This window comes from Elgaria multicarinata, chromosome 8 (genome assembly GCF_023053635.1).
Source record: "Elgaria multicarinata webbii isolate HBS135686 ecotype San Diego chromosome 8, rElgMul1.1.pri, whole genome shotgun sequence".
Classification (NCBI taxonomy): domain Eukaryota; kingdom Metazoa; phylum Chordata; class Lepidosauria; order Squamata; family Anguidae; genus Elgaria; species Elgaria multicarinata.
In genome coordinates this window covers 76,090,109-76,111,142 of record NC_086178.1, presented here as the reverse complement: position 1 = coordinate 76,111,142, position 21,034 = coordinate 76,090,109, and the positions used below count along the sequence as shown (strand labels likewise).

The 21,034-nt window shown below is 38.7% G+C and overlaps 1 protein-coding gene across 2 annotated transcripts in view; it reads right to left on the bottom strand.

The window, feature by feature from the left end:
• Window positions 1-536: 536 nt before the first annotated feature.
• Window positions 537-21,034, bottom strand: part of PTPRE (protein tyrosine phosphatase receptor type E) — a 129,818-nt gene continuing 109,320 nt past the window's right edge. For both annotated transcript variants that reach the window (XM_063132810.1, XM_063132811.1), the window contains 11 exons: window positions 19,181-19,300; window positions 18,285-18,448; window positions 14,211-14,346; window positions 11,905-12,054; window positions 11,050-11,143; window positions 10,718-10,794; window positions 8,549-8,683; window positions 6,985-7,110; window positions 5,586-5,737; window positions 4,662-4,797; window positions 537-3,283 (listed from right to left, as the gene is read on the bottom strand). In XM_063132810.1, the coding sequence (XP_062988880.1) occupies window positions 3,209-3,283; window positions 4,662-4,797; window positions 5,586-5,737; window positions 6,985-7,110; window positions 8,549-8,683; window positions 10,718-10,794; window positions 11,050-11,143; window positions 11,905-12,054; window positions 14,211-14,346; window positions 18,285-18,448; window positions 19,181-19,300 (1,365 nt within the window). In that variant the 3' untranslated portion in view covers window positions 537-3,208. The remainder of the gene's footprint in view (window positions 3,284-4,661; window positions 4,798-5,585; window positions 5,738-6,984; window positions 7,111-8,548; window positions 8,684-10,717; window positions 10,795-11,049; window positions 11,144-11,904; window positions 12,055-14,210; window positions 14,347-18,284; window positions 18,449-19,180; window positions 19,301-21,034) is intronic.

Below are 21,034 nucleotides of genomic sequence, written 5' to 3'. Positions count from 1 at the left end.
TAAAAACCAAAAATAAATAAATGAACAAACCAGAACTATTGCATATTAGACACAATATATATATATATAAATTTATATAAATTAGTTTTTTTAGTCTTTGTGCTCTTTTATTTACCTTCTAAAAGATAGGGAAAATAATTATAAAATGTACTGTGGATTATGTCATTCATCTGAGCTACTTCTGTTCAAAATGTGACTTCCCATGAATAGATTTCTGGTCATGGGACATTGAAGGAAGTATGTATGTGAAGTGTGTGGAGAGGAAATTTTCATCAATTCATCCTTCTGCAATGCCTCTCACATTGTTCCAGAGCAGCTGTTTCCTTTGAGAGGGGGGAGAAATGACAAACATTATTTCTCCCTTCCCTCCAGCAAGAGCCTCCACTGGATCCAAATCTCTTCCATGAATGGAAGGAGTCCTTCATAGTCTAGATTCAGCCCTCCAATATTTTCTTTTAAGAATATATATATATATATATATATATATATATATATATATATATCCATATCCCCCTTTTGCTGGTACCAAGAAGAAAATATTGTAAGACTTATTTAGTTGATTTATAGGTGATCATAGCCATTAAAGCAAAATCCAAGGATGCAACCCACTATGCATGTCACATCAAAATGAGTGACTTTTGTGCTCTATTGGTGCATGATTGATTGCACATTATAAGCTCAACCTAAAGTTCTACAGGCACTCCTGCATGTATGTGGAGCTCTTGGCAAGCAAAGGCAACTTCACTGACTTTGTTATTGGGCAGTTCTGTACATTTACAGGCAACACTGAAGTAAATGGGAAAATCTTTGCTCATATGAGAGGTCTGCATGCACTCTGGAACTGAGACACTACTAGACATTTTGGAGGGATACCGTCCATCATTATTTCTCTTAAGTACCACTGATGTTATGGGAACTCAAGTATATTTATCTGTGGACATGACTGAACGCAAACACCATAATTCTCAGGACACTAATTTCAGTGGATATTATTTTCACAAAGCAGCTTTGATTCAGCTAATGTTAGTCATGCCAATGCCCCACTGACTTCACTACTAAATTAAGTCCCATTACTTTCAATAGTACTTATTCACAACTAACGTCAGTCAGATTGTTTTAAATAGAAGAGATACATTTTTCTTTATATATGTGTTTCAATCTATTTGTGACAGGAAAAACAAAATCTCTTACCCTTCAAAATACAAAATAGTTTCAAATATTGCTAGTTCATTTGTAAGTTAAATATGTTACTTTATGTTAATACTTTCTTTAAAATTACATTAAATAAAATGATACCTTAATATGATCTTTTAAGATGTCATAACTGAATTTTAAAAATTCTGTATTTACATTGTGGTGCTAATTGACAACATGCCATTAAAACAGAACTACCTACAATCTTGTCAGGAAAAATATACTTTTTTTAAAAGCTAGTTTAAATCTCATGTTGCTGCTGATGGAGGATTCATGTACCTCTATAATCTACTGAAAGAGTTGTGCTTAATTGTAAGGATGTGAATCGTACCAAAAAACCCAAATGTGTCTAACCTGGGTTTTGAAACCCAAGATGAAGAAATACCTATAGAATATAACCTGACCGTTTTGCTTAGAGGTGGGCAGAATTTGGATCTATGGCAGATCTCTGGATGATTTGCAGTAGATTGGCAAGGATTCTGAATTTCTAATTGTTTAATGAAATGATTCTCCACTGCCCTAAATTATACTTCTGAAATAAATAAAACAGGAGAGGATGTGTGTGTCACAGGACTGTGAATTCAGTTCAGTTCTGATACTCAAAACAAATCCCCTGGCTCAGAATCTTTTGATTCTATGGTTTTGATCCAGCCTTAGTCATGTTTAGAATATTGAAATTAATGGGGTGAGTTAGTCATAACTACAATGTTTCTACTCTATGCATGTCTAATTCTGGATCCAACTCAGTGTCTTTTGCATCAGGATTCAGTTAGTGGATCTCAAGTAAAACAAAACCCAAAGTAGATCCAACAAGCCCACCTCAAAGTATACGTTGAACAATGTGTTTTCCCAGTCAACAAGGCATATTAATATCAATAGGTTTATAGAGAGAGCAAGATGTTAATGAATGTAAGAGGATCAAACCAGCACAGAGAGCTGCAGGACATTATATGCAGATATTACGGAAATGAATTCAGCTTGCACAAGAATACATATAATGCTCTTGGGCAGCCCACATTCATTTCAGTGCAGTTTCCTAGTAGAGTGTAATCATTGTGCAAAACATGCTCCAAGTGAAACACTTATCATGTGTTGATGGTAGTGTGAGTTTGGCTCTAGCATGTTTGATTTATAAACATTAGATTTTATTAAGTCAGTTGAAAGCTAAATGTTAGAAATAAAAGGTCACAATTTCACACATGTTTAAGCAAAATATGGGTATGATCCAGCCAAAATCAAGCACTTTTAAAGTCCCATTGATGTGTTTTAAAAATATTTATTTCCTGCTCCTACATGGGCTCTTACTGGTCTCTCATCCAAGGGACTGATTACTTTGCAGCTATGCTACAGCATCAAGTGCTCCTAGACCACACTAACTGGGCTCCAAGTCCCATTAATTTCAATGGGAAAGACTTAAGCATATGCTTAATACACCCACTGAAACCAGTGGGTCTTAAATATGCCTAACATAGGCTGGATTGTGCCCTATATTCTTAACAGTAGATACTGTGATATATTATACATGGGCATTTGTAATGCAAAATGTGAAAAATCACCTTGATCCAGCTAGGGGCACTACACATGCAGACACAGGTTGTGCACATATATCCCAAGCTGGATGGGCAGTCCCACATGCAAATGGGTGTTGTGTGTACAGGTCCCCTCCTTTATCCAACAGCTGGAGCTGCACAAGTGGAACTCATTCAAAACAATTAAAGTCCCACTGCTCAGCTGTTTGGGAGAAGGAGAAGGAGGCATAGATCTACTTCTTCTGCTTCCCCGCCCCCTAAACACTTGATTGGAAGCTTCCTCAATTGTTTCAAAAGGCTCTGTGCATGCACTTTTGGATCAGAGAGAAAGCTTATTGGAGTACTATAGACATCTAAGGAGACATTCAGAGAAAAACAAATTTGGTCATATGTACATTTAGAGTTAAAAAAAATCAATGGAAATAAATTAACAATTTACAAATTTCTGTACAGATGATTAAATAAAAAAAATAAGGCAGGGATTTTCACTTGAAATTAGCATAATCAGAAAATATATCGATGAAATCTTGTACCACTTTGTAGCAGAATTCATACTGTTCCTGAGAGAGAGAGAGAGAGAGAGATTATGTGTACTTTGATGTACTTATTTAACTCTGAATTATAATTATTCATGTGGTATATTTAACACTTAACTGTAGCATCATCATAAAATAACACACAGGTAACCTTTTAAATCTCTTAGCATTTCACATACATGAGACACACATAGTTTCCGCTTTATAGGTAGAGATAACTGAATACACAAGCACACACACACACACACCAACAAGGTTTGTGTCTAAATATGGCATGATGCTCTTATCCCATAGCTTTTTGCATGGTATTTGCATTTCATTTGTTTAATCTAGAATACCACAGAAATGCATGGAATGTTCACAAATGATATGCTTGGGAAAATGAGCTCCCTGGGTTTTATCCAATGATGTCAATTCTTCTAGCTCAAATGATGTTGCACAAGTGGAAACCAAGTTCTGAGTTATGTGCCAAGGGGAGAATCCAACTAAAGTGCTGCTTGCACAACTGGGTGCTGATCTAGGTTTTTGTGCAACGGGCTATGTGTTTGTGCAACGGGCTGTGATAACTGAGCTCCATTAATGCAGTAATTTCTTCTGCCAACAGTACGTTGTATTTTGGACCATTCATCCTCGCTGTGAACCATGGTGTGGTAGGGACAAGAGAGGTGTAATGTTGGCTGTGAAAAGTACAGTTGTAAAAGGAGACAATGGCAGAGGTGGTGGCAGCAAAGGATGGGGTGGGGATTGAAGTGTCCCTGTGTCTCAGATTCTAGGAGCAGGAAGTGGACAGAAGCTCTTGAATGCGGCCCTAGGTCCCAAGTCTTGACTCAATAGAATCTACTCCAAATGACCATACAGTGAATCTAAAGGCTGGAACATAAATGTAATAAAGTTCTACATGAATTTAAAATGAGTTTGTTCCACCATTACCAGGCTTTTTCAGGCTCTCCATATGCAATGAATTGCTAACTAATATAGGCAGGTAGGCTACTAGGAATTTGTGTAAGCTAGTAGTAACATTTGTGAACTTGTGAGTTGCTAAATAGGACTTCCAACTTCCAAAGGGTGGAAACTGTGCTCCCTTGTCCCATCCCTAGATTAGTAGAAGCAGAATATATTATGCAGAATAAAAGAAATACAGTTTCATATAATTTGCATAATTTATCCAGATAGCAGAATTTAAGGCTGCATTCCTATACTCATGACGAGAGAGTAAGTCACATTACATGCTCCTTAACATATATTTATTTAGCTAGGAAAATAAATAGCCCTGAGTTTGGCAAACAACAAATACAGGATTTTTTTTAAAAAAGGTAAGAAAGTAAACCTTTTGTTTTCTTCACTTAGAATATAAATGACCTAGTATTCTTTGACAATTATTTTTGTGGACAAAATAACATACCAGTGTTTGCACCATATGTGGTCTTTGCAGTCGTAAACTCTTCACAGCTTGAAATACATCTAAGAGCCCCTCAGCTTTGACTCGCTCCAAAATATTGCTGAGTGCTATGAATGTACCTGTTCTTCCAGCTCCAGCACTACAAGACAAATATATTTCTTTGCTTTAACAAGGTATCTTGCCAAACCCATATGCACTGCAATAAAAATATACTCTGAATTGAGTCTCTCCTAAAGAAAATAACTTCAATGTGTCCCTTATAGCTCCTTTGTCCCTCCCCAGGACTGGCAGAAGCAGAATAAAATTATACAGATTTGCTTAATTTAAACAAATTAATCATGGAAGAGTTCTTTTTCTTTTTTACCGTGAAGACAAACATTCCTGAAATATATGCTCATACTGGACTTAACTAATTTTTTCAAGCAGTAGAAGCTTAATCCTGCAATCATTTTATGTGCATAAATATTTGCATAGTAATATAAAATGGAAAAACCAGGTTGGATCTGCAAATGGAAGGACGCTGGAGGACATGGGAGGGGTGGAAATTTTCTTCAACCCCCAGCTCTACCTCCTGTGCTTTTCCCATAGTGTCTCTGGAACAGCATGGGAGCTGCAGGGGGAAGGAAGAACTGGATAAAATTGCCACCCCTCCCTTTTCTACTGCACCAGCAGAATTCCACTGAGCACCAGTCCGGATCAAACTGAGCGGAGTGAATTGTAAAACTGTTTATCCAAATGCTGCTGCTAATGTTCAGGAAATTCATTCTCTTTAAGTTTCCATAGAACAACGTACACTTCTACAAAGAGTTAGATCTTATCCTAGCACTTTTTGAAAATGAATTTAATTCTTTTTTTGTAAATCCCATTAAAAAAACCAAATAAATAAAATATCAAGAGACAAACTTTGGACAAAAAAGAATATTTTACCTGCAGTGCACTGTAATGGGATGGTTTCCTGTCTGCTGTTGCTGTTTTTGGACAGCTGCAATGAGGTCAATCATTCCTTTCCCTTCAGCAGGAATCCCAATTTCTGGCCATCCATGAAAATGAAACTGTCGGACAAGTCTTCCCAGCTTCTCCTGATCATTCAAAACCAAGAAATCCACAAATTTAAGACAGTTGTAAGAATGGGATAAATTATGTTTAGTCTCTCAAATTCAACTATGCAACCTGTTAACTATTGGGGCATTTCTATTTACGGTCACAAAAGTTAAGCAAATTATGCCAAGATTATTGTCCATAGATATTATTATGGTTATTATGATTATTTATTTATATAGCACCATCAATGCACATGGTGTTGTACATATTAAAACAATAAAATAGCAACACCTTACATTCTGATAAAATCACAATAAAACAACAAGAAAGGTAAGGGAATGCACCAAAGAGGCACAGGGGACAATAAAACTAACAACATTATAAAACAATAAGATCAAACTAAAGTTCTAAAAGTTTTGGAAAAAAATAAAAGTTTTCAATTGAGCTTTAAAGACGGTAATTGAACTTGTGGTCTGCAAATGCTCTGGAAGAGAATTCCAGGCATAGGGGGCCTTGAGAGAAAATAGACGAAGCCAAGCCAGGGAAGTAGAAACCCTTGGGCAGGTAAGAAACATAACATTCGATGAGCGAAAAGCACAAACGGGACAATAATGTGAGATAAGAGAAGAACGATAGGAAGAAACTAGACCGTGACAAACTTTGGAAGTTAACAGGAGAAGCTTATATTGGATTCTGTAGTGAATTGGAAGCCAATGAAGGGATTTCAGGGGTGGAGTAACATGATCAAAACAACGAGCCAAGAAGATGATCTTAGCAGCAAAATGATGAATAAAAACTAACAAACTAACGTCAGAAGAAGAAAGGCCAGTCAGAAGAAGATTGCGATAATCCAGATGAGAAGTGACCAAAGCGTGAACCATAGTCTTATAGAACACCTTATAGAATCATAGAATTGTGGCGTTGGAAGGGACCACAAAGATCATCCAGTCCAGCCCTCTGCGATGTGCAGGAAAACCAATTAAGCCATCCATGAGAGGTGGCTGTCCAGCCTCTTCTTAAAAACCTCCAGAGATGGAGAACCCACAACCTCCATAGGTAGACTGTTCCACTGTTGTACAGATCTTACTGTCAGGAAGTTTTTCCTTATATTTAATCGGAATCCAGGTAGCTGTAACTTATACCCATTATTTCGGGTCCTGCTTTCTATGGCCATGGAAAATAGTTCTTCACCATCTGAATCAGATTTACATAGACTTTTAAAGAAAACCTAAAGTTCAGAAAATTACAGTGGACACACACACAATTAAAAAGTTATCAAAAGTACCTGACTGTGTGTAATCAAGAAGTCCCTTATGCTTAAGGCATCTGCAAGCGAGTCACTCTTTATCTCAATGGTAATCTCTCCATAAGTAACAGAATCCTCTGATGGCCAATATTGAAAACATTTTTCCTGTAATGTTAAAAAAAATTGGAGTAAGTGCTGTTTTCAAAACTCTCCTCTGAAAAATCCAAAGCCACACCAGGCCCACACCAGCAGGGCAGAAGGGGAAAGCAGTGGTTTTTCCCCCTCTTTCCTTTTCCAGTCTTTTCTTTCTTTCTTTCTGAATGTCAATGGGTAGGGAAATGAACTATGTCAGCTGCAGGGCTGGTGTAGTTTTCTCATTGTTCTGGGGCATGGAAGGGCTGTGGATTCACTCCTGGCATGCCCATAGGCCCTCTGATCCATTCCATAAGAGTATAAGAAGTGTCATACTGAATCAGACCATGGGTCCATCTAATCCACCACTCTGTTTACACAATGGCCAACCAGCTGTCGACCAGGGACCAACGAAGAAGGACATGTTGCCACAGCACCTTCCCACCCATGTTTCCCAGCAGCTGGTGCACACAGGCTTACTGCCTCAGATACTGGAGGTAGCACATAGCCATCAGGGCTAGTAGCCATTGATAGCCTTCCCCTCCAGGAATTTATCCAACCCCCTTTTAATGCCATCATGTGAAGGTGAATTCTTTGGTTTAACTATGAGATGTGTGAAGAAGTACATCCTTTTATCTGTCCTGAATCTCCCACCAATCAGCTTCATGGGATGACTCCGGGTTCTAGTATTTTGAGAAAGGGAGAAAAATGTCTCCCTATCCACATTCTCCACACCATGCATAATTTTGTCCCCTTTTTGCTTCTACGGACGTAGGAGCTCTGATACTGGCAAGGTAAGGGCTATAGAGATTTCCCCTTGCTGGGGGAGATCCGAAATATCCTATTGCCCTTGGGATTCCCTGCCAGCGAACATTAGTTAGCAAATGTAGGATAATGCTACACCAAATATACAGACCTCTTGCTATGATGTAGTTGCAGACACTGAATGCAGTCTAGAGAAAGCTAAGTAAGCACTATTAAGCCCCTTTGACATCTGAGCACTCAATTGAGCACACTTAATTCCCATTGATTTCGCTGGCACTTGTTTATGTGTAACTTTCTCTGGATTGTGGCAATGGTCTCTGAATTTTCAATAGTGAGAATGGTCAAGCCAGGTTAGACTCACTTGAATCTTCACACTCCAGGCATATCTTGATGTTGGAGACTGTGGCTCAGTAACCATGCAACTGCAGCCAGCACTGTCCCAATTCCTAGCCAGGAGATTTTTGGACTCGTCAGAGCAGTTGAAAATCTTCCTAGCTAAGAGTAGAGCAGTACTGGTAGTAGTTGCATAGCCTCTGGGATGTGCAGCACTCTGCTCCCCAAAACACCTGAGGCGTGCTGGGGGCATCCAAGGCATTTTTGTGGACCGTTTTATAATCACTCTGCAAGTTGATTGCACTGAATTTTGTCCTGTTTTACAAGTTTTTAATAGCAAAGCATTAAAATACATTGAACAAAATTGTCATACTTGTTCTCTTTCCAGAACTTCAGTTAGCATAACGATTGTATGGCATTTCCACTCCCACACCATTCGCCAAAAGTCTTCCACTGTATGAGGAAGTGGTCCTTGAGTTGCAATGAAGTAATCCTTTTGCCGATAGCCCTTCAGGCAAAAAGAAATGCAAAAAGACGTGATACTTCTGCTATGTTGAAATTTAAAATTCTGAACCATCTAAGAGTAAATCTAAACAAACTGAAATATCAGAATACATATTTCTGTCAGGAAATGTTGTAAAGCTCCTGCCAGTGCCATTAAACAACTTTAACACCAACCCAAGAAAATCCTAGTTAAGCCCAAGGATCTCGCTAAGGTATGTCGACTGTGGCATTTACATGTGTCAAATAGCTCACATTTCCTCTGACACTACAAGGGCCAGGGTTGCATCGAGTTATTGAATAATGGCTTTCCTTACTTGCAAGAGGAAGATGGAGATACCAGGTTCAGTATGAAGAATCACATGGGGAATATATATTAAGGTTTAGAAAACAAGTGAACTATCATCCAAGTCATTTCTGTCTCTGAAAATGTAATGAGGTGGCAGTGGGAGCAGAGCTGTGAATAAAAATTATTTTGATTTCTCCTAGAACTATCTTAAGAGGCATTCTACATCTTGGCATAGTAAACACATAAGGCACATAAGTGCACTAACCCTTCCCTATCTTCGTGTGTTTCCATTGGATACAAGATTCATGAAGGCTTTCTATGTGATTTTGAACACTGATTTTCCAGCAGTTTGGATCATGTGGAGAGCCTCCATGGATACAGGAGGCTCTTCTCTTCAGAAAGTCCCCCTCTACTAGTAGAAGACACCAGAAACGCATGCAGATGGAGCAGGGTTAGTACACTCCTTCTCACCATGCCTTTAATTTAACGAGATGTCGAATGCCTAAATAGGGCTTATCAGTCAGCTCAATATATGAGGGTCACGACATTGGGCCTGTTCAGACAACACACTAAGCCATGGTTAGGCTGCTAACCCTTTTTGCAACAAATAGTGAGTGAGTGTGTTTAAACCATGGTTATGTAGCCGCCACCACAGTTAGGAATGGTTCCCACAAAATGCTAAGTCATGGTTCACATGACACGCTAAGCCATAATGTTTAGCTCAAAATGCTTAACCACCGTAGCTTAGTGTGTGATATGAACAGGCTCACTGTGTCAACAGAGGTGAACTCCACCACTGTGGCCCTAATGGTGACATTATGGAAATAAAGATGACCCCCTTGAGGCTAGAAAGAAGTACACATTGTCGACCCTCCTCGTTGAAGCTCAACTCTAAAGAAAAAAAAGAGCAAGGATGTTTGCTTCTCTCTGTTGTCTTTTTAAATTCAAAACCATATATTTTTAATGATGATGAATTGATTCTTTTTGAAAATTCTCACAGAATCATTGAGTTAGAGATCATCTAGTCCAGCCTTTCTCAACCTGGGGCGCTCCAGATGTGTTGGACTACAACTCCCAGAATGCCCCAGCCAGCTCTGCTGGCTGGGGCATTCTGGGAGATGCAGTCCAACACATCTGGAGTGCCCCAGGTTGAGAACCACTGATCTAGTCCAAGCTACCGCTCACTATGGTCTCTGCACTGCAAGGCATAGCTACAGCAAGTTACTCTTGAACACTGCTCATGTGGCAATGATAAAGGCACACATGCAACAATGTTGCTTCCTTGATGAGTCCTAAATAGGGATGCTGCAGAAATTAGAGACAGACTAAAATGATTTCGGATTTTTAAGAATCTGACCTGCGAAATCTGCTACAGACCAGCCTTCCTAGGCTGCGTGGAGTCAACAGACTTTACTTTCCCGAAATTTATGCAAATCATTTCTGTTCATTCATTCATTTCTGCTGAAATGTATCTCATGCTTGAAAATATATGCAGGGAAAAGTCAAATGGAATGGGGAACAATACACTGAATGTTATGTACTAACATAAATTAAGTGACTTGCTGCGAACTTTCTTACAGGATTCTCTGCATAATCTTCCAGAACAGGGAAAAATTTGAATCTGTCTGTGAACAGACCCCAGAATGAAGGACACTGCACACTCCACAAATCCACCCGGGGTGGATTTCAAAACTTGTTAAAATTTGAAAAATTCATGTTATACACTTATTCCACATGCAGAGAAGTACTTACATCTATGAAGGAAGCATTGATATAATCTGTGTACTCCTGACCTCTTTTCATTGAAAGAATCACTCTGTTAAAGTCATCTTAAAATACAAAAGCACACACACACATACCATACATTAGATTTTGTAAAATACAAAACATTTTAAAATTAATAATACTATACAAGCGATGAACTGCATGCTTTTATAGAATCAAATTTACAATATAATTTATTTGTAGTTCAGTCTAGCAGTGCCACCTGCTGTTGAATGCATGACATTACTGTACTTTATTAAACAATTTGAATTAACGAAATAGTTACACAGTTTCTATTTAGAGGGAAATTAATATCTTACATGGAATGATTTGGATAACTCTGGCTTTCTTCATATTCGCTGGCAGGTTACCAGTTCTCATGTTTTCTTTCATTATTCGAACATTTGTTAATTTCTACAGCAAAAAAGGCACATATTGAAAATTAGGCTAGGACTTTGTGGATTACTGTATTGAAGCTCAGAATGCAAAAATAATTCAGATATCATAGTAAAATATTCTGAAAGATTTCTTACTGATAAACCTGATAAAAAAGCAATGCAATTCTATTTTCACACATACTCACATTCCACCAATATTTAGCAATAAAAACCAGAAAGCTTGTACTGTATAGTACCAACTAATTTCTTTGTCTTCTGTAGGAAGCTATAAAAAGTATTAGCAGGGGCTAAAATTTTTCATTTTTGTTCTGCGTATTTGTCTCTCGGATTGCAGTTGATGTTAGTATGCAAGTATAGAATATATATCTCAACTATCAATAGTATGATTTTTCACAAACTTGTCTATGAATGGAAGATCGGAAACTTCCAAAAGGTACCTGCACTGAGAAGGGGAAATTACTTTTGTTCAATTTAAGTTATTTGCAAATTCACCAGCAATCAAAAAATGCATATAGGAAGCTTGAGGCATTGTTAGTCAGAAAGCATAATTTGAATTAGCTTTATAACAGATCTTTGGTGTACTCTAACTCTAGATGTTTTACCTATGGATAACATGATGTTGCCAATAACTAAACGAAATTTTAAACAAAACAAAACAAACACACCAAAGTTCTGAGACGATTAACTTTTAAAAAGTGGAGTAATATAAATAAATACTCATTTCCATCTTTTAAAGCTTGAAGCTGACATCTTTGTAAAAACTTATTTAATGCTTACTTTAAACTCCTCTTCTAGCCCTATTTTGACGAGATTTGGTGCTGCATTGTGCGATGGCTGCAGGTGCTTTTCTAAAGACGACACATCTAGTTCTGTGTCACCATAGAGGTAGTATTCAAGTAAGGCTTGATAAATGAAGGAGTACTGCATCTGTAAAGAAGCAAGACGCTCTATAAACTAGGACACTTGAAATATGTTTAGTTACATAACACAATTTTATAATCAGACAAAATATAACTGTTGCCTTTAGAAGAAATCAGTAAATTGCATATAGGCTGTGCTTAGACATAACACTAAACAATATAATATAAACTTTAGTAATTGTTATAGGATCAAGCTTAGCCAAGTCTTAGGCATAGCACTTCTTTTATGTTCTTATGTTCTTTCCTTTTCCATAAGGAAACATCATTTAGTGTTACCTCCCAAGCCTAAGCTGTAGTTAATCTTAACTATGGTTTATTGAAACAAGCCAGCTTCATAAATCAAATTTTGAAGTTGTTTTTTTTTCATTAAACCACAGTTAAGACCAACCATAGTCTGGATTCAGATGAAGCAAAATCATCCAAACTCCTTCTTGGTGCTGTGCCAGAGGAGGAGTGAGGAAGGCAGAGCATTAGTCCTGTTTCTGTACTAATAAACTATATTGTTTATCGTTACATTCTAATGAGGCCGTGTAAAGATGTATCTTTATGACAATTTTTTTGCTGCATGCTGAATTATCTTTTCTTCAGGAATCATTGTGGCGAAGAAGGGATATAATAAATGAAACCATAGAGACAATGAGGTGAAGTACTGAGTCAGAGACATGCATTAGGAGATGTGCAGTGGCCATACGTTCTTCCTCTGACAGTATGAAACTCCACTCAAACCCAGTTCAGTACAATATTGACCTCCTTGATAGCCTACACATTCCTAAGCTAATATTTAGAACCACAAACACTAAAGCCTTTTTTGAAAAAAAAATATGAAAACTGTGTCTTAAAAGTCATGAAAAAATCCACCAGACCATGCTAACAGAACTGGAACTCTGCAGGCCAATCATAGTCATATAGATATTTCGTATCCCTGCCATACTGAGCCAGGCCATTGGTCATCTAGATCAGAATTGTTTACTTGTCCTCCGTGCCTGGCAACTGCTCTCCACTGCTTCATACTGCCCTGCCACTTTCCTCCCCTTTAAAGGGTTTATTAGCTGTCAGAGAGAGTACGTCTAGTAAAAAAACTAGCATTTACATTGGTCTCCTCTCAAAAAGAGCACATTATTTATTTATTTATTTATTTATTTATTACATTTTTATACCGCCCAATAGCCGAAGCTCTCTGGGCGGTTCACAAAAATTAAAACCACAGTAAAACACCCAACAGTTTAAAACACAATTACGAAATTGTGCCAAGGAGAAGAACAAATGTGAAGAACAAAATGGATGTCAGATATTAGTCAGTCAGGATTGTTTAGTCCTGCATCAACGGAACAAATATAAAAGTTTTTTTTCTCTTTCTGCTTCCCCACATTTGTTCTTCTAAGATAAAAACAGTGAACAGGTACAGATAGGGCTACACTGAGTTTGGGGAGCAAATACTTTCAATTATGAAGTGCTGGTATTGACATTTCAAGCCCCAAACAGCTTGGGCCAGGCTATCTGAAGGAACGCCTCCTCTCATATCATAGACTCATAGAATAGAAGAGTTGGAAGGAGCCTAAAAGGCCATCGAGTCCAACCCCCTGGTCAATGCAGACCCTAAGGTCATCCTCAGGGGTCCTTCTCCATGAGTCCCTGCCAAAGGAAGTGAGGCAGGTGGCTACCAGGAGGAGGACCTTCTCTGCTGTGGCACCCCAGCTGTGGAATGAGCTCCCTAAGGCAGTTTGCCTGGCACCTGTACTATTTTTTTTTAGATGCCAGGCAAAGACCATTTTTTTGTCTCAGTCTTTTAACAGTCTATAAATTAAGTTTAACTTTGCTGTTTTAAATTTGTATTTTAAATTTGTATTTCTGTACTGCTGCTGATTTTATCCTGGTTGTGCTTTTATATAGTATTTTATATCATGGTCTTTTGCTGTTGTTTTATACTTTGAATGGTTTTAATTTTTGTGAACCGCCCAAAGAGCTTCGGCTATTGGGCGGTATAGAAATGCAATAAATAAATAATAAAAAGTAGGTCTTCACCTTTTCAGCCCAATTTACTACTAATTACTGCCCTGATTGGCTGCTTTAGGCAACTAGCCAACTAGATTTAGCTATGACACTGTGGACTGAGGTCACGCTTCAGGGAAAGTCTGTGCAAATATCTGAGTTTTTTTTACTTACATCAGTCTGAACCATTTGTGGGCGTTGATTCCGAATTCTTGCGACAAACTCGAAAACATCAACCTTTTGTTCAGTATGCATCATGTCAATCATGGCATCTATTACTATGAACGTGCCTGTCCGACCCACACCAGCACTTAGAGAGAAAAGAAATGCAGAGTTGGGTCAAGACATATTGTAGTAATGTATTTGGTTTTATGGCTCCCTCTTCTAGTGTTGATATTCCTTGTTCACTTAAATTACAAGTACTTTAATAGGTCACATCTGTATAACACCTAGCACCATTCTGTAATAAGTTTAGTAATAGTAGTAGTATCACTTGCTGCATTCAGTTTATTGTTAGACAAGGAGCTTTCCTACATGAGGCTGAGGCTGTTAATCTGCTGTATCTACTTTCAGTTTTGTCACAAAATTGAGATCTGAGCACTGCACAAAGAGCATTTCTTTTCTTGCTTTTCCATGTCACAGTGTCTAAGTGGCACTGTAGTATAGCAGAACAGCACAAATACACAAGTGAAAATGTGGTTTTGCTTGCTTTTACAATTATATACCACATTTTCCATGTTCTATAAAACCTTGCTGAAAGTGCTTGTCAGACAGAGAAGCAAAACTGGAGGGTTATAATGTTGTCCACAGAACCTGTAAACAGCCCTGAGTAGAAAATGACAAGCATATGATAAATGCCTCAGAAAAGCCCAGGGATTAGCAATAAAAAATCTGTATCTATATTGGGATGTGATCCTAAAATTTCACAGATCCAAATGCAAATGCTGCAAATAAATAAATATTAATAAATATTGTCAAAGAAATATGCCAAAACCAATTCTAGAACCTGTGATATTATACCATTTCCACAATGATATAAAAGTTAAAGCTAATAATGTATTGATATACAGTTCAGTGCTAAAAACTTATCATAGTATTTAATATTGCAAATGCTAGAACTACCACTAGAGGGAGCACAATTACTACTGATTACTGATCAAACTATTCACCACAAATTATTTTGGGACTTCTTTTCACAGAGGAAAAGGGCATGGCATCCTGTGCTAGGCATAAACTTTTCTCTTGTATTCTAATAATGTATTTATTTATTTTGTTATGATGTCCTATTCCAGCTTTCTAAAACATAATATTTGACCTTCTAGCATTGCCAATCTATTATAGATACAATTTAAAGTTTATCAGTAATACAGTTTCTTCTACAATAACATCTGGGAATAGATTCTACAAAGAGCATGTTGATATAGAACTGATTGTTTACAAATATGATTTAAAAATTAAAGATTCACTCTTCTTTCCTCAATCCGACTCAGCTTGCCTCCCTCCACTTCTTTCATGGTCCTGACAGATCTCTCTCTCATTCTCTCCATAGAAAACTTTGGAACAGCTCTTACACATACACAAAAAGAGTATATAACTATGAAGAACTTCTGCCTGTAATTTGTTAGATTTCCTGTTTCCTCCCCCAACCCCTTTTTCTTTGTATTATATCTAAGCTTGTGGACAGGGACTGTGTGTTTTCATTGGGTTGTATCCAATTGTGTCTCTGCTGCTGACAGAAGCTCGGCTTCTGAGAGTTGGGGAAGGCAATTTTTGCTTATATCTCTTTCCCTCTGAACCCCTAAAAATCTGCTCTAGAGGGTTGTGGGTCCCTTTGGAACAGTGTGGCAGGCAGTGTGGGGGAGGAGGGTGCTGCAGAGGGAAAGAAGGAATGTGTGCAAATCACCTCCTTAGCTTTCTGCCTCCACTGGATCAAAGAGCCTTCCACCAGTGGAGGGGACATGACTTGATACCACCCTTAATCTAGTAGACTGTAGTTGCTTCATAAATAATATTTCCTTCATGAGAAAAGTTTCATACAATGGCCTATTTTTGAAATTATGTTTGAAGGGAAATTTGGGTGTGCAGCATTTTTACTTGTTTGCAGGGAAACCCACACTACTTCACTGTGGCATAAAACACAACAGCTCTATCAGAACACAGCAGGGGACAAATTATTCCCCACGGATATCTGATCACAAAAAGAAAATCATCCAAGCCCCCTGGTGCATCTAGTTTATAGGGAGACCACCTCTTTTTTCTTGAGATACTTCAGATCAATATAAATCATAGCTCTAGTCTTAGGAAGAATGCTCTCGTTCTGACTTGGGATTCCCAACTGATGTGCACTACCATATTGGAGCTGTGAATTCGAAGTTGATCTGTTACTACTTCTTTGAATGATGATTGAGTCCATCTAGTCCTGGCTGAACACTAGAGCACCATTTTCAGAACATAAAATTTATATCAGACCAAAGGCCCACCTAGTCTAACATCCTGCTTCTGACAAGCGGCCAACCAGATGCTCCAGGAAGCCTACAAGCAGAGCCTGAAGACAACGTCCCCATTCTGCAACTAGTATTTAGAGCAAGGGTTGGCATCATAGTGCCGTTTGGTGCACCTGCCCCACCACAACCCCTTGCATCCCCTTCTACTCACTTACGCTGCTCCAGCTTCTTCTCCTCTGCCTTCCTTCCCATCCACTGTCACCACTTCTTGCTGCAGTCTCCATTTTACCATGCTAATTCCACTACCTCCCCTCCTCCACTTTGCCTGCTATCTCCCCCTCTGCTAAACAGGCACTTCGTAGGGCCTGTGGGGCCATAACGGGAAATCTTTTTCTGAGGAGGGATGGAAGAGGAAGGGCAAGGGATCAGGCTGGACTGGGCAGAGAGAGCCGTTCCCACTGTTCTCGTCTCCTCACCTCCTGCTTCTCACCTTCCCTAGCTAGAGCTCTGGCTGGATTGTGAGATGCCCTGGGAGAGTGACTGGGCTGAGAGAGTTGTAGGGGTGGCAGTGGGAAAGCTCACTGAAAGGGAAGCAACTTTACTGAGTGAGTGATTAAGTGGCCCAGTTTACTTCTCCTGTGGCATTTGTTACCGCTATCAGAAGTGCGCCCTGTGAGTGGCGTTTGGGGGTTATTCCTTGGTGAGCACGAGGGAGAGGTACTCCTGTGAGTGGAGAAAACTACCCAACCAAAATCCAGCGAGAGTGCATTTCTCTCAGTGAGTCTGCCTGTATGAGTGGAAGGATGACTGGAGTTCCTCCCCCCACAAAAATCCAGTCCTCCTTCCTGAGTGAGTGACTATGTATGTGTAAGTGTTTGCATGTATCTGCCTGCCTGTTCTTCCTGTGTTGAGAAAACCGTGTTCAGTCCATTACTGCCTGTTGTCCTTCGCAGCTCAATGGTAGAACATGTTCTTTAGATGCAGGCTGTCCCAAGTTAACTTCCCTGCATCTGCCTCGCTATTAACATTTACCTATCTTTAACATTTAAAGACAGTTTGAATATATTCTTCTACAATTTAACAACTTTGGTGTCATTTGTTTTTCTGTGTCATGTCATTGAGCAGTACAACGAATGGCCACACCCCAAATGCAGGCAATTTATGTTGGTACCCTCAACACTTCCTCAAACTTCCAAATGCACCCATGAACCCACAAACCAATGTCTCTGTGTCAGATGGGCGATCTGCAGCAGTTCTTGACTAGAGATATTTATGTTTGGTTTTGCAAAATAAAGAGTCTGCTTCTTTACTTTACCATAACATCCTTTTCTTATCCTACTGTAACATCCTTTCAAGAAGCTTAAGCACTAAAATAAGGAAGTTTAAGTTCTATGGTCTACATTGGAACACACTTTGATAAAACATACTCTGATATAAGCTAGTTATTTTAAGTAAACTCTTATACCCCAGATCTCTTAACAGATTAACAATTCTCAATGAGTAAACTGAAATGTAGTGTGAAAAACCTGCAGAATATATTCTTAGTTCAAGAGAGGATTATATATTCTGAATAAAGTTAAGCTTTTCCTTATACTGAAGATGAGTGTAGTTTTGCCAACACAGATCCAGAAATTAATCCTACCCTTTCTTTGCTAGTTTTTAGATTCTCAGAAACCTGGGAGTGAAAATCCGTCAGACAGGAATTGAGGGATACAAAAACTGGTTTTGCCCAGTCCCTATTAAGCCCAATTCCAAGAGACTGATAAGCATACATGCATGTACCTGCACATATATGTACACATACCTGCAGTGAACCACAATAGGTCCAGCATGTGTAGGATTCAATGATTTTACTTTCTTTAAGAATTTGAGCATTCCAATAGGTGTGAAAGGCACTCCAAAATCAGGCCAGCTGGTGAAATGAAGCTGAGTCACAAGCCTTGGAGCTTTGCAGCCATCGGAAACCTGCTAGAGATCCAGAAACAAAATATGAATATGACCATTTATATCCTGGGCTAGAATCAGACAACTTACTGATGTGACTGATCCCTCCCTCTTAACAAAACACATCAACAGTAGCAGCATAGTCTAGGTTCAAAAACCCTTCAGCTTAAAAAGAAGTATTAAGGACCCTTCCAAACTCACTAATATAGCAAAAAAGTGAGAAAATTGCAAGTTAAGGCATCTGCCTTAATGCCTGAACCACATAAGCAGTAAAAAGGAACTCTTAAGAAGCTTCAGAAAAGGAGGTCATAGAAGAGCCTGAAGTGGTTCATGACAATGACCAGATTCACATATGGTTTATTTAATCAATGGGTGGAGAGAGCGTGCAAAGGAAGAAGAAGGAAATAAGCAACCCAGGGATTGAGAAAACAATCTTCACTATTTTCAGTAGTCTTCCAGATAAACCCTGGGTAGGACAACAAACCACTGATTAACTATGGGTTAAATAAACCATGGGTTAGTGTTATGTGTGAACCAGATAATTACAGTGATCAAAACTGTGCATGAAATTCCAAATGAAATCTCACTAGAAATCTTACGCAATATAATTAAGAAAATCAAAGTAAGCATTAAGCAACGCTGAATTTTCATCTGAATGTTACTTCTAAACACACACATACAATTCCAAATATTATTTGCTTTAAAAAAGTACACAGACCAGGAACGTTTTATAATACTAAGTAAGTAATTACTTACTGGCTGAATACAAAACTTCCGAATAGTGTAATCTACAAGAACTATACAGTCCTCCACAGAAACTCGGATGTTTCCATAAGTCCAGCATCCTTGATCAGGCCAGTATTGGAAACATTTGTCCTATGTAAATATTAGGAACACAAACACATACAGGTGAAACTGTGTTGTATGCCGCTCCAGAACTGATTGGTTACAAAAATATACAATTGCTCTGAAACTAGTTACAGTATACTTTTTTAAATTTTAAAATGTAAACTGACTGTGACCATCTAATTACATTCACAGTAAATTCAGAGTATGTTACGGGATATCGCAGGACCAAAACCTCATTGGCTAGGTTCAGACAATTGTGCAGGGGGAAGAAGCCATCATAGCTTCTCCCCCTGCCCCCGTGTGTGCTGCATGCACTGCTGCAATTCCCCTATTTCCAGGTGATGCAGCATGGGTTGGCTGCTGTTCAAACCTTGCATGAGGTGCAGCAGGGGTGGCTTCACACCCACCCTACAACCCACAACTGTGCAGTACAGGTTGCAGGTTCAGTATGAAGCCCCCGCTGCAGTGCCACACACTGAGTTTGGAAAATGTGCCGACTCACATTGCATCATCGGGGGTTATGCAAATGTAGTCTGCACACGCAGGTCTTGTGAGGGGAGACTCCCCAATGGCTTCTTCTTCCCAGATATTCGTCTGAACACACCCATTGAGATATGGCTTCATCCCCTTTGCATTTCTGATGTTTAAAAGCCAATTTTTCCAAGTATAGGATCAATTACAGAATAGGAAATACCAGTTGCCTGCAGACTAGAGCTATTGTAGCAGGGATAGACAGAGACAGAGGGTGGTAACATGCCTTCTTTTAAAAAATTTAGATGGCATATAAAAAGAGAATTATTGAGAATTCCATCAACATTTTTTTTAAATACAAGGAGAGCAATGAAAAGGTTCATACTTCTTAGGGACTGTACTGTTTTATTGTCTCCATTTCATTTCTAGCTTCCAGATATACCATGTTCACTTTTAATTAGCTCCCTAAAATGTATGAACAAGAAATACACATACATACACACACACACACACAAACACTAGCCTGAATACGCTATAGTAAAATTTGTTAATTGAAAAATTCCAGTCAATTAGGAAGAGAAAAACACGGTCAAGTAAAGAAAGCACAAGGTGACAGGAGCAGGTGGAGGAAACATTGGGGCCTGCTCTAGTTGGACTCCCCTCCTTCGGGAGCAGGACAATCCCATCAGCCCTGTTCCCGGTCCACTTAATCTCTCTCCCTCTCCTTCTCCCCTCTTGGACTCCTTTTCTTTGTGTGTCATGTCTTTATTAGACTGTAAGTCCAAGGGCAGGGACTGTCTTTTTTGCTAACTAACTATAAGCTGCTCCGAGAGCCTTTTTTTGGCTGAGGAGCCGGGGGGAGGGGGTTATAAATATGATAAATAAATAAACAAGTAAGTAATTGACACTAGTTTTTCCCAACGTAGGGCTCATCCATTATTTATTTATTTATTTATTTAGCACCAACAATGTACTTGGTGCTGTACCGAATATACAAATAAAACAACAATACCCTACATAGAGGCTTACAGTCTAAAATCACATTCAAACATATGAAGGGGGAAGCAGTTACACAAAAACAGAAATAAGGGAATAATCATAGCAATATGAACAGTAAATCAGGCTAAAAAACCAAAAGCTAACAAAAACAAATGAGTTTTCAAATGTGTTTTAAAATCTAAGATGGAACTCATCTACACCAAGCAGGATATTCCACTATGAAAGTGGTATATAAAAGGCAGGAGCCACACTACTGCTTTATAGTGGTATTGAAGTGCACTGCAGTGCACT